Below are 11,772 nucleotides of genomic sequence, written 5' to 3' on the forward strand. Positions count from 1 at the left end.
GAGGGGCATCCAGTCCTCTATAATATATCCCATACTGTTACGCCTGTCTAGGATAGTTAAGTCATGCATACCACTACGGTGCAGTGAATGTGAACAGGGTAATCGCCTCTCCCACTCTAGTATAATCGTCTGGAGCACAATTAATCTTGAATGTCGCCAGGAATACCCCGCAGCAGGCTCCGCTAAGCCGACTTTCCATGGAACATGGTTGGTTAACTGTCGGCTAACTGAACGTCAAGGGGTGCGTGTCGGACGCCCATCCCGACTTGCACGGGCCTGCCGAACGAAAGCCGGCATGGTCCGACGAGAGAGCTGGCAATTGGCAATTCTGGTGAATCAGTAATAGTATGGACAGCTTCTATCTGTATATATAATGTTAATAGACCCGCCGGCCAACTTCGCAGAGGAGATCAAGGAATCTATTGTCGCGACTTCTGTGTTTGGAGATGTCAATTAGGGCTTCTACCGTCATCATGAAACCTCGCTCTCCTTCCACCCTCCACGTTGGGTTGATGCCCAGCATCGTCCCACGACGAAGGATAACCTTTACCCGGCACCACTCGACCAAGCCGGGCTTCGATGATATAGGAAGCAAGTCGGCTTCGTCGGCCGTCACACCCTCGATGGCAAGACTGCCCACTAGGCTCATTCTGCGGTCTCTGGTCCTGACATCGCTCATGTCATCCAAATTATTCCTCAGGCCGTCCCTTGCTGCACTGGATATCATCACCAACTCAAAGTCTGCCATCCTCAACCCCGACCGCAATAGGGTCCTTAATAGGATTCTTCGCTGGACTGTATACGACCAGTTTTGCGCTGGAACAAACCGCCAGGAAGTCTCCAAGACCGTAGCGGACATCAAGAAAATCGGGTATCAGGGAGTTATTCTGGGCTATGCAAAGGAGATTATCGTGGATCCGATTGATGCCGTGGTCCGTGATGGATCTGGTTCGAAGGTATATAGCGACCGATGCTATGACATCGTGGAGGAGTGGAAGAAGGGGACATTGAACACTTTGCGCATGGTTGGTCCTGGTGACTACCTGGCAGTTAAGTACGTGTGCAGGTGGACTTGACCACTTAAGACCAACGTTAATTGATGTTACTAGACTCACAGGTGCCGGTCCCATTTGTATTAACGCTATGGCAGAGAGAAGGCCTATGCCTGCGGTTGTGACGCGGGCGATGGATGAGATCTGCCTTGCTACACGAGAGCAAGGGTCCCGCCTGTGGCTGGATGCTGAACAACAGGTACTCCAGCATGGACTCGATGACTGGGCTATTGAGATCATGAAGAAGCATAATAAATCCGGCCCACCACTAGTATACAACACGATCCAATCTTACCTCAAAGGATCAAAGTCAAACCTCGATCGGCATCTTACTCTCGCATCCGAGGGGGGCTTCAGCGTGGGAGTTAAGCTGGTCCGAGGAGCATACATTGAACATGAAATGCGCTCCCTCATCCACGACACCAAGGAAGCGACGGATCAGTCGTATGATCTTCTCGCCAACGCAATGATATGCTGTCGAATGCCCGAGGGCTCTAAGCTGGACTTTCCGAATGCGGCTCTCTTCCTTGCCACACACAACGCTGCAAGTGCTGCCAAAGCAATTATTGGACACCAAAAGCGACTCCTTGCAAACAAACCCGTCATCCCACTAGAGTGTGGACAGATCCAGGGGATGGCAGATGAGCTGAGTTGCGAGTTGGTACAGAACTATGAACGAGCCCTGGAGCAGTCCACAGAAGCAAATGTGCCAGTTCCGAAGGCCTTTAAATGCATGGTCTGGGGCTCAGTTGCAGAGTGCATGCAGTACCTTCATCGACGCTCTATCGAGAACAAGGGCGCAGTTGAGAGAACGCAGCACATGGTCACTGCGTTGAAAGAAGAGCTTCGGCGCAGAATCTTTGGTTGAGGTGTATCGCATTGAACAAGATACCAGCGGCGTGGGCCAGAAGGTCGAAACAATTTTGCATTTTTGAAGTGAACGATTCCATGTTAAGACGATCTTGATGTCCAAGAACTCGAGTGGAATTAACTTCTAATTATCGAGACATGCAAACGAAATTCTATGCTAACCTCATAAAATATTGGTCTGTCGTTATGGAATGATCACCTAGGTATGGTCCGCCCCTAATCAACTACTATGGAATAATTGTATATTTATAATAGCTATGCGGGATAGGACGCTACTTGGACAGTTGTTAGTACACTCTATTATGGTATTTTGATGTCAGATGTTATCTTCAAGTAAAGGGCCACGGCCACACTAAGCTGTGAAAATTAAGTCCATATACGTACATACGTACCGAGGGTGAGACAGGCTGGCTCCTGAATATAATCTAAAGGATTGGGCAAGGCGATAGCCAAGGATGCTGGGAGGACACAGGGAGCGTCTCCTGCTGCAATTTTAGGAACCGTGAATGGCGCCACGGTAATGCTTTCGATGCTTTGGAAGGCATACAAGCTCAATGATCAGGGCAATGGACACTACACGCTTTTCTGTCTTTTCGTGGTCTAGAATATGAATTCCGCATACTGATAAATACACAAAATGATATCGGAAGAAGACCGAACAGACTTGCCAGTCAAGGATAGAGAACCGTATGCTTAGGCACCTCTTTCAAACCGGTTATAAGGCAGCATGCTGTGGCGTTTGCAAACCGCGGACCAAGCACGGGCAGGAAACTGCAAGAGGACCACCACACCTCGATAGTCTAGATCAAGCCTCCTTACGAACCCACTCAACACACCCGAAACTCCTGAAATAAAAGTCACCATTGAACTCGTATTCGCCGTCGGTCAGGGCAGTCCCTTGACCCTTGCAGTCCGCCTCGCTAAGTCATTTGGTCAGTCCCAAGGCTAAATGCATGGTGAGGGTTGGTATAGCATACGGGAAAAACGAGCATACAACGCCGTGGGCTTCTGGTTTGACGTTCACATAATCAACTGGTACGTCGCTACAAAGAGTCAGTAAGGATATCCACAGGAACTGCAGGGGAGAATGGGAGAATGGGAGAATCATACATTGTCCAGTTTGGGAGGCATTCACCCGACTCGGGATGCTCGGCCCATGTCTCCGCTACGCTTTTGAGGTCCAACTAAGCCTGTTAGTTACTTCTTCCCCTTTTGGGGCAAGGTGCCATACCGTTGCGATTGGCTCTGCGAGCGCTGGTGCGGCGGAGAGACCGAGGGAGACAAAGAGCCAGGAAATCTTCATGATAGTTGGATGGTCTAGAGGATGCACAGGGAGTTGACTGTGATTGTGAAAAAGAAGACCTAGAGATGAGGAGCGGCTCTTTATATAATATAAGTCAGCCAGTAAGGGGGATAGGCCTTTCCCCCAGCCCCATCTGAGAGTGTTGTCTTGGTTATCCATGCAGGTGTATTGCTAAGTGCGTACGGCAGGAGAGGTTGGTTTTTATCACAATGTTGCGGTTCGTTGGGTGTTGATGCCCCTTGTGTAACATGGTCCGTAAGGGGACGATATACACCTGCATTTCCTTCGCGGCCGTGGAGGATTAGGGCCAAGTAGTTTCAATTAAAAAGCCGCAGATGGCGAGGATGTGACCAGTAATAATCGCGTAAGCTCTTCCTTGGGGCCAGGTATAAATTCAGATCATCCAGACTGATATTCTCTCGGTAAGGTCTGTCAGACGGGTGGAGCATCCCTCGCGGGGCACCTCAGGAACGAGCACATTGAAGGCGACATTTTGCCTCCTTACGGTTTAAAGGGATTTCCTTCCTTGCTCTTTTACTTTCTCGTTCTTCGGTGTTTCCTCAGGCGAGCTTTACAGTTAATATACAGACTTAGTCTGGTACGTGACCCACGGGTCATGTGGATCCACAAGGTCTTGTAGATACATGGCTGAGTCCGTAAATAAACACAACTATTATTGTATTTGAATCTAGATCAATACCGGTAGCTGTTCTTAACACTTGAAGCCAGCCTTCCGTCGCAAATATCTCCATAACAAGATATTTGAAGCCCTTGTACCCCATTTCGCTGACGGCAAATATGACAATGGACCGTTCAGACTAGTCTGTGACGACTTCCGGTTTGGAAATATACTTGTCAACAACGCACAGGACTTGAAGATAGTCGCGGTTCTCGACTGGGAATGGACTTATGCAGCACCGTTTCAGATGCTTTACTCACCTCCACGATGGCTACTTCTGAAGAAGTCTTTGGATTGAGATGCGGCGGATATTTCAAAGTACAATTCACTTCTTAGGATGTTTGTTAATGTGCTAGAAGAGGAGCAGCAAAAGAGGGCAGGGTATAGCTCAATGCCCCGTATGGCGGCTCTCATGCAGGAATCCATGGAGAGCGGAAGATTCTGGTTTCATGAGTTGGTATACGCTTGTTTCGAATCGCCCGATAGCCGGGCTTGGGTCGCTATTCGACAGCTGCTACCTTCTCTCGATGACCTCGTGACAGTTTCCGGCCCTGAAATTGACTCCTTCGTGGATAGAAAAATGGAGGAGCTACGGCGGTATACTGTGGAATGGGCGTCAATGCAAGAGGAGATCAAGCAAAAGGAGGCGGACTTCCAAGCTCTGAAGGAACGAGTAGAAGAGGATGGATGCGTTTAGAATGAACCAATATCTGGCCGTCAATTCCAGTAACAGCACCTATATATCTCTATGTCATAGGCACCTTCAGCAACATCTCGTAACAAGTACTCTGAATCGATACGATTTATCACGACAAGCCTCTATCTATTGTCTGCACAAGAGAATGCGCCATGGGCGTTCTTGGCGCTAAGCGAAATGCCTGTTCCTGTGGCCCAGAGACCAATCCCACACTATGCCATCTCATTAGCAACTCATGAAGTACCGTGAAGAATCATAACTTACCATAAAGCAGCAGAAAAGAACAAGGAAGACATTAAGACCCGCCAGCGCCATTTTCTTTGCCGACCTCAGGTCCTTGTTCATATATAGCCAGAACAAGCCCTCTAGCCCAAACGAGAACCAGCTGCCAAAGGCCGCAGCCAGGAGATTCAAAAGGTCATTAAACACAGGGATGGCGTTGGCAATGATCCACGCAACCGTCCACATGATTAACACGATGACCACCCAAGTGCCATAGGAGACAAGAGATCTTTGATTCATCTTATTGGTACCACGGAACAGCCGGACGTAGATTGTTTTTGCGCCGACGTGCCCGATTATGACCCCAGCAATGACAATAGAACCAACAGCAACACCAAATGCAACTTTTGCAACAACTGGGCTGGTGCTGAGGAGTGCTGGACTTGCAACTCCCTCGCCTGCGTATCGATAAATGACAACGGCGGCGATGAGATACAGTGCGGTGTCGGTTATCTGCAGGGCGACGATTGCTTTTGTGAAGTCCTTGGGGTTTGCGAGTTCAGATTGGAAGCTGAAAAATGCTGGATGGCCGGAAAACGAGATGACAATGTTCAGTGAAGCTGAGACACCGGAGAGGAGGGTAGGGTGTCGGAGGGCGTGGGCCGTTGGATCTGGGGCTTCAATGCCGATAGCCACGACCGTGATTACCACGGCAATGAATATTGACACCGAAGCTTTCTGTAGTTAGCATGGGTGGGTAGGAGAGATGGCTTACTTACATATTATTCCTAGGTATGAAACCTCCTGCAGACGCCTGGATAGAGTAAGAATGAAGGACAGAATCCCGCCCACCAGGCAGAAGAGGATTGTGCAAGCGGCGTGATCAGTTAGGGTATTCATCATTATTGAAAAGGTCAAGATGTGAGCGCCCATGAGAAAAATAAAAAATATTATCTGGGCCACCGCGACTGTCTCACGCCCCCAAGCACCAAATAGGATATCCGCTGCATCAGACATGTTGTGGACCTGAGGATAGCGTAGCTTGAATTGCCCAAGCACATACCCGGTGTACGTTGTCAGGGCTCCCATTCCGATAATAAGGATGCACCCGCTGTCAAGGAGATTAGGCGGTGGTATTCAAAGAATCAGTCAAACATACGGAACAAGCCCCAATGTGGCCATCGACGACGGGAGAGAGAGGACTCCCAATGAAACTGACTGGGCAATCATCACTGCGAATTGTTTAGTTGCCAACATCAACGAGTGTGACTTCGGAGTGTGTACATATAGCACAGTGCCTAGGTCCTGTTATTCCTATCCACGATCACAGAGGCAGATAACCCACCACCACTTCATACTCCGATATTGGACCTGGCCATTCTCCTCGCCTGCAAATGGATCTTGTAGGGCCGCAGGTACGGGTTTTTTGATCGGCTCATAATCTTGATGTAGGTTTGTTTGACCCTCGACGATCGAAAGACCCTGGTCCATGTCTCCCTGATCCGTCTTCTTGTCTGCGACAGCCATTGTATTGATTAGACGTGAAAGTAAGGAGCAGAAACTTCAGACGCTTCGATCACTATGGATGAAAGGCACCCAATACTCTTTAATAGAAGCGCCCCCTTCTCCAGTCCCCACGAGTGACAGAGACGAAAACCCCAGGTTCCTCCACTTCTCCGCAAACACCCGGAACCTCGTGGAGAGACCTCCATTGCTATAGGCACCGGCGTTGCAGTGGGTACGGAATGGTTCCGTCGGTCGAGATGTCGTTTGGATATTTCATCAATCAGCCAATGGCAGTAAGCCAAGTTCTAATCCACTGGTTGTAACCGACTATTGAGTTACCTAACAAGCTCGTTTAATAGACTCGGATATATCTGCGAATCGGCGAGGCATTACTACGCATGCCCGTCGGTAGAAGTACCTTCTCATAGCACCGATCAATCTTACACATCTCAGGGTGAGCCCAAAAGATTTGGCAGGGGACCGCATAGCGCATCCAGGATGGTTGCGCGTATCTTATAGTTCGTAAAGCCACGGCACACTTGGGTGGATCCAGACCGGCTGGCAGCGGTTGGAAACGGGTGTCTGTCCAAGCTGCGCCGGGAATCTTCAGGACAGGATTACCCGCCGGTAAACAACAAACTCCCGCCGGTTTCCTATTAATAAAGGATCTAGAACCCCTGATAGACTTGTTATGACCCATTGTTTAGTAACATCTGGCATATACGCCACAAGGGGTGGAAAATAGTACTTAAACCGCAGGCCAGCAGCTTAGTATTCGGCTGTCGCATATTTTTGTATGTTTTCAAGAACCTCGAGGATTATACTACTGATCGCTTATTACACTGGCCTTTTCCAATTTTATGTGGGATAAGTTAAGTAATACTGCTGTCAATAGCCTCTGCCTTCTATCTACTTCCCGGCTAATAAAGGCGTCTCTCCTCTTGTACAAGCTCAATGGCCTCGCTTGGATGGCGTTCACCATGCTGAAAAGGCAGCACCAATATGGCTTTCTGAGTCTATAAGAGAGGGCTATTCAGGCATGTGGACATATCTTTCACTCAACTTCTGGCAGAAGGGCAATTTGCTAGCTACCCACATTTCGACTGACTAAGGAAATGTCAGTGACATTAAGAAGAATCCAGTAAAACGAAAGCACTAACAGGTCGCAATAGCCTCTTCTGCTGAGTAACAAGAGACCCCGCCATTATAGCAAGCTCTTGAGGTGTACTTTTAGCTTCGTCAAACAACGAGCTACCGCAATTTTGACAGAATTTGCGCAATACCGGACAGCCTGAAGTACCCTGCTTGACGAATGTTTTAATTAGGCCTTGGGCGGTCACTGTATCAGGAGGGACAATGATGAAAAACGCTAGTAAAAACAAATGTTAGAAAGCCTCCCTTCCTCCAATACTAGAATCCAACTTCACCTACCGTATGTGGAACCGCTATGACGCTGGCAATCATCACAGTGGCAGTAGGCCACTAGATCAGGACTCGATGCACTGCTGACATAAGTGACGTCTCCGCAGAGACAATGACCTGAAAATGGCATTGATGCGAAGATATTCAAACAGAATCTCGGAATACAGGATGGCTGGAGTTGGCGGAATGTGTGATGTTTGATTCAGAGGACAGCTGGCATGACATGTGGAGTTCATCCAGTGTGCTGAATAAACACTACAACCTGCCGTTTAACTAATCCAGTGTTTTAATGCAGCTTAAACATTTATATATAAGCTAGCCAAGTGTAACCACTTTCGGAGGAGAGGGCACAATCGCTCTATTTACCCCAATACGGAGCTGTATGAGAAACTGTTGTCCAGTCTTCGAACAGGTCATATACTTCCCCGGGTCCATTCGGCGTTAACAGGTCGATCTCAAGTAATCGCCGAAAGCCTAATGACGGATGCTGGTATATAAGCAATGCCCAAACGGCCGAGCCTGTACAATCCTAGTAAGAATGACTCATTAGCCAACCATATCTTTTATACCCCTCGATCGTCTTCATGCGACCGCCGTCGGGCGCAGGCAGCACCCGAAGGGAGCGTTTAATCGTCCCAGCCCTGGAAGAATTAGTAGGCGATCTGACATCTGAACAAGTCCATACGTGCATAGCCTACGTCGACCGCTGCTACGTCAAATAACCCAGCGCAGCGATTTCCCTAATGGGGATCTGTCCATTCAAGTGGTTGGTGCACTTCGCCTCCTTTGGCATGCAGATCCCTTCTGAGCCCCAGCCGAGAACTTTATGAGGCAGTTTGCAGCGCTGGCCTGCATCTAGGTTACATCTGTACTGTTTATACAACGCATATTGGGACGCCTGATCGCCACTGCACGCGTGGATATACTCCGGGCCGTATATCGCGGTCTGCTAGCTAGAGAACAGAGGTATAAAGGCCTCTTCTTTTCCCAATTGAACGAATTCTCTATCATTCAAACTACAATCTCACCAAAATCAAATTCAAGTACATTCCACCTATTTTTGTTCATCACCATGAAGTACCTCTATATCTTCGCTGCCTTTGCCGCTCTGGCATCCGCTTCGGTGATGCCACGAACTGAGGTAAGGAACTGTCTGAGGGACATTATTCTTTGATGCTAATGTATCTATTAGGAGTGTGAATCTGTCCGCGAGGACGAGTCCTGCCCAAGCGAGTAAGGAAGCCAGAATATCTACCATACCTTTCATTATATCTGACTCTTTCACAGCAAACCCTACGGCTGCAACCTTCAGGGCTTCCACTATTGCTGCGTAGGTATCTCCGCTGATTCAAAGCTGCCAGAAACTAATTGTGCCGTCTAATCGACAGACCTCGAAGTGTTAAGATGGACAGCGGCAGTCCCCCGACTGCTCGAAGCATCATATGTTATAGTGCCAAATGAAGCCCTCTCTCCACATTCAAACCATTCTTGTCATGGAATTTATGGCGACGGGGATCTGTTTTGGGAACAACCAGATATATTAGGAATACAATCGTTATACAGAGAACGCTTCACCTCGCAGGTGATTACACCAAGCTGGCTGCCCCCTCCCTAGGGACAGAAAGTGCGCTGGGAATTTTCTATGTCCCGAAAGTCAGGTAACGCTTATCGTAATCTTTTAATAATCACCACGTTGGTGATGATGACCGCCCTCTTTATGGACTTGCCATCGAGAACGCCTTTCTCGCCAGCGGCCACCTCGTCACAACCGTCGTCTATCGACCTGGGTTACGCGAAGTATCAGGGAGTGTCGCTGAACAACCGGTTGGATCAATACCTGGGAATGCGATTTGCGAGGGCACCGTTGGGCGACTAGCGGTTCCGTGCACTCCAGGATGGGGTTGTTGTATTACATACGTAAAGATCGCGAAGCCTCCACTTGATGCGGACTAAACATGCACAATAAGGTAATTCCTGAATGTGGTGCGTTGCTCTAAGTGCTAACCTCCGTAGCCTATTCTTATCGTTCGGGTCCACTCCTATTTCTGGGGTCCATGGTCTTCTTTAAGAGGTAGGTGACAATAATATATAAAGGCAGTACTGCCGAATAGGAGCCGGTGATGGTGGAGGTAATGGATTAGCAAATCCATGTATATTGTTCTGTTGGGGTTAGTGCATGTGCTAAACCACGTTCACTCGATATGCACCACCTGGCCGGACTCCAACTTTTCCTGGTTTGACCTTCTATCAAGTGCTCTCTCTTCATCCTTAACTTCAGTAATACCCATCCTCCATGCTACCTTAATGTGTTTAAATTTTAAGTATCTTCCACTTCTTCCAGCAGCCTTCTCAAAGTCTCAGGGAAAACAAAAAAAATATAAAGTATTATAATAAAGTAAAAGATAGTAAAATAAGATAGGTCTTCCAGGTGATATTAACCAAAGCGCTCGGGATAAAGTATATAAGACTAAAATTGACAGCCCAATTACTGGCCGTAGATAAGGCAGTCGCCTTGCCTCGGAGACGCATGGGGGAAAGTTCCGGCGGATACACCTACTTGATAGGGCCCCAGTTTAGGGCGAATAGAGCTATAATAAGGTATAAACAAGTAATAACAGCTTTCAGGGGCGTCCCTGTGATCGCCCAGCTCTGTTCGCGGATATGATCCAGCCCTCCGGGGGGAGCCGGCCTGCCATACCCCTCCATTAGGCCCGTGTGTATATGGTCCTCCAGATGGTCAGAGAGATACTGCCTGCTATCAGGAATAGGCAACGTCCGATTCGATCCAGAAAGATGAGTGCGGGTATCATCATTTGGCCGAGATATGAGAGAACAGAATTTCGGCAGTGGATGTCATCCTGACTAGATTTTTCAGAAGCAATTCAATCGTGCGAAGTCTGTACATTCTTCATGGATAACAACTGGGCTTGGGGAGAGAGGCCTCTTGATATATCATAGCCATTCCATGATAGAATTGTCGCGAAGGGTGATAATTCGACCGGTGTCTTAGCACAGTTTCCGCTAAGCCCCATCTTTTGCCGTGTCTTCGCCTCCGCTCTTTACCTTATTATTGTTGAATTGCCTTAAGTGGTCTGTGCTGCTTGGCTCCCGAAACTATTCTATACCCATCTGCACCCATCTCCGCCTATCTATCATAATGTCACAAGTATTGGAGGGCATCTTATCGAAATCGTACCCTGCCGAAGAATAAATATTTTGCCCTAATTGCCGCGTCCGCCGGCGGAGATGTTGAGTCCGTCCGACACACCCCAACTTCTAAGTTATCCATACAATTTGAAAGCAGTTAAAAAAAGAGAAAAGAAAGGAAATGATAATAGCTGGCCACTGCCCAGCAAAAAAAAAAAAAAAACTTTGATTGCAGCAAAGACATGAGTTTCCACACAATTTCCAATTGTCACAAGTTACTTTATTAAGATCATGGTCAGATCTCTCAATGATTGGAATATTAATAGAGTCTAAGTACAAATCGCATATTAGTAACACTAATTAGCCAATCTCTCTGATGTAGCAAAGATCTCCTGCTCGCTGCTGTGACTTTTTCAAAGACCCCCGTCGAGTTCCACTTCCCAGGCTGCAACTGACGGGGTGGAAACCCGCAGCGAATGTCCCCCAATTACCACCGGACAACAGCGCAATGTTGTATTAAAAGACCCTGGCTGAAGTGCATATGAGTCCTTTCCCACGTTCGATTTACCCTCCCCAGCCAAGGCACCAAATACGATCACCTTGCTGTCTATGCGCCAAATAATGGTTGACCACCTCGTAGTATCTTAACTCGTAGAGGCCAGAAATATCGTATATCCTGACCATTGTAGAGTTGGTCGTTGGATGGAAAAGTGGTCGTCATCGTCTAAAGTATGCCCTAAGTAACACCTCGTATCGTAATAATCGAGCTGCAATTGCTGACTGTGCAAGTCAGGTTGGCTCTGGGCTGGACGGCTAGGCATGTGGCCGATGTAATACGCAACAGTTCAAACGGGCCAGGTAACCCTGGACTCTT

At 48.1% G+C, this 11,772-nt stretch overlaps 5 protein-coding genes across 5 annotated transcripts; 2 read left to right on the forward strand and 3 right to left on the reverse strand.

Annotated features, from left to right (window-relative positions):
- Positions 1–623: 623 nt before the first annotated feature.
- ASPVEDRAFT_56150 (proline dehydrogenase family protein) lies at positions 624–1,920 on the forward strand (the record flags this gene model as incomplete). Its single annotated transcript, XM_040815169.1, has 2 exons — positions 624–1,054; positions 1,110–1,920. The coding sequence occupies 2 exons, from the start codon at positions 624–626 to the stop codon at positions 1,918–1,920; spliced, it is 1,242 nt and encodes a 413-aa protein (XP_040672310.1).
- Positions 1,921–2,397: 477 nt separating this feature from the next.
- On the reverse strand, positions 2,398–3,382 carry ASPVEDRAFT_45906 (uncharacterized protein). Its single transcript, XM_040813419.1, has 4 exons — positions 3,154–3,382; positions 3,033–3,106; positions 2,900–2,965; positions 2,398–2,842 (listed from the first exon to the last, which is right to left on the reverse strand). Exons 1-4 carry the CDS (start codon positions 3,223–3,225, stop codon positions 2,728–2,730), a joined length of 327 nt encoding a protein of 108 aa, XP_040672311.1. The 5' UTR covers positions 3,226–3,382; the 3' UTR covers positions 2,398–2,727.
- Positions 3,383–4,241: 859 nt separating this feature from the next.
- ASPVEDRAFT_32845 (uncharacterized protein) lies at positions 4,242–4,601 on the forward strand (the record flags this gene model as incomplete). Its single annotated transcript, XM_040810654.1, has 1 exon — positions 4,242–4,601. The coding sequence occupies one exon, from the start codon at positions 4,242–4,244 to the stop codon at positions 4,599–4,601; it is 360 nt and encodes a 119-aa protein (XP_040672312.1).
- Positions 4,602–4,723: 122 nt separating this feature from the next.
- Positions 4,724–6,314, reverse strand: ASPVEDRAFT_140600 (uncharacterized protein; the record flags this gene model as incomplete). The annotated part of the gene is made up of 5 exons (XM_040807670.1): positions 4,724–4,813; positions 4,866–5,557; positions 5,603–5,934; positions 5,983–6,055; positions 6,152–6,314. The coding sequence occupies 5 exons, from the start codon at positions 6,312–6,314 to the stop codon at positions 4,724–4,726; spliced, it is 1,350 nt and encodes a 449-aa protein (XP_040672313.1).
- Positions 6,315–7,036: 722 nt separating this feature from the next.
- ASPVEDRAFT_176372 (GFA family protein) lies at positions 7,037–7,932 on the reverse strand. Its single transcript, XM_040808785.1, has 3 exons — positions 7,761–7,932; positions 7,490–7,698; positions 7,037–7,436 (listed from the first exon to the last, which is right to left on the reverse strand). The coding sequence occupies exons 1-3, from the start codon at positions 7,879–7,881 to the stop codon at positions 7,359–7,361; spliced, it is 408 nt and encodes a 135-aa protein (XP_040672314.1). The 5' UTR covers positions 7,882–7,932; the 3' UTR covers positions 7,037–7,358.
- Positions 7,933–11,772: the final 3,840 nt, after the last annotated feature.

Source organism: Aspergillus versicolor, assembly GCF_001890125.1.
Source record: "Aspergillus versicolor CBS 583.65 unplaced genomic scaffold ASPVEscaffold_11, whole genome shotgun sequence".
NCBI lineage: Eukaryota > Fungi > Ascomycota > Eurotiomycetes > Eurotiales > Aspergillaceae > Aspergillus > Aspergillus versicolor.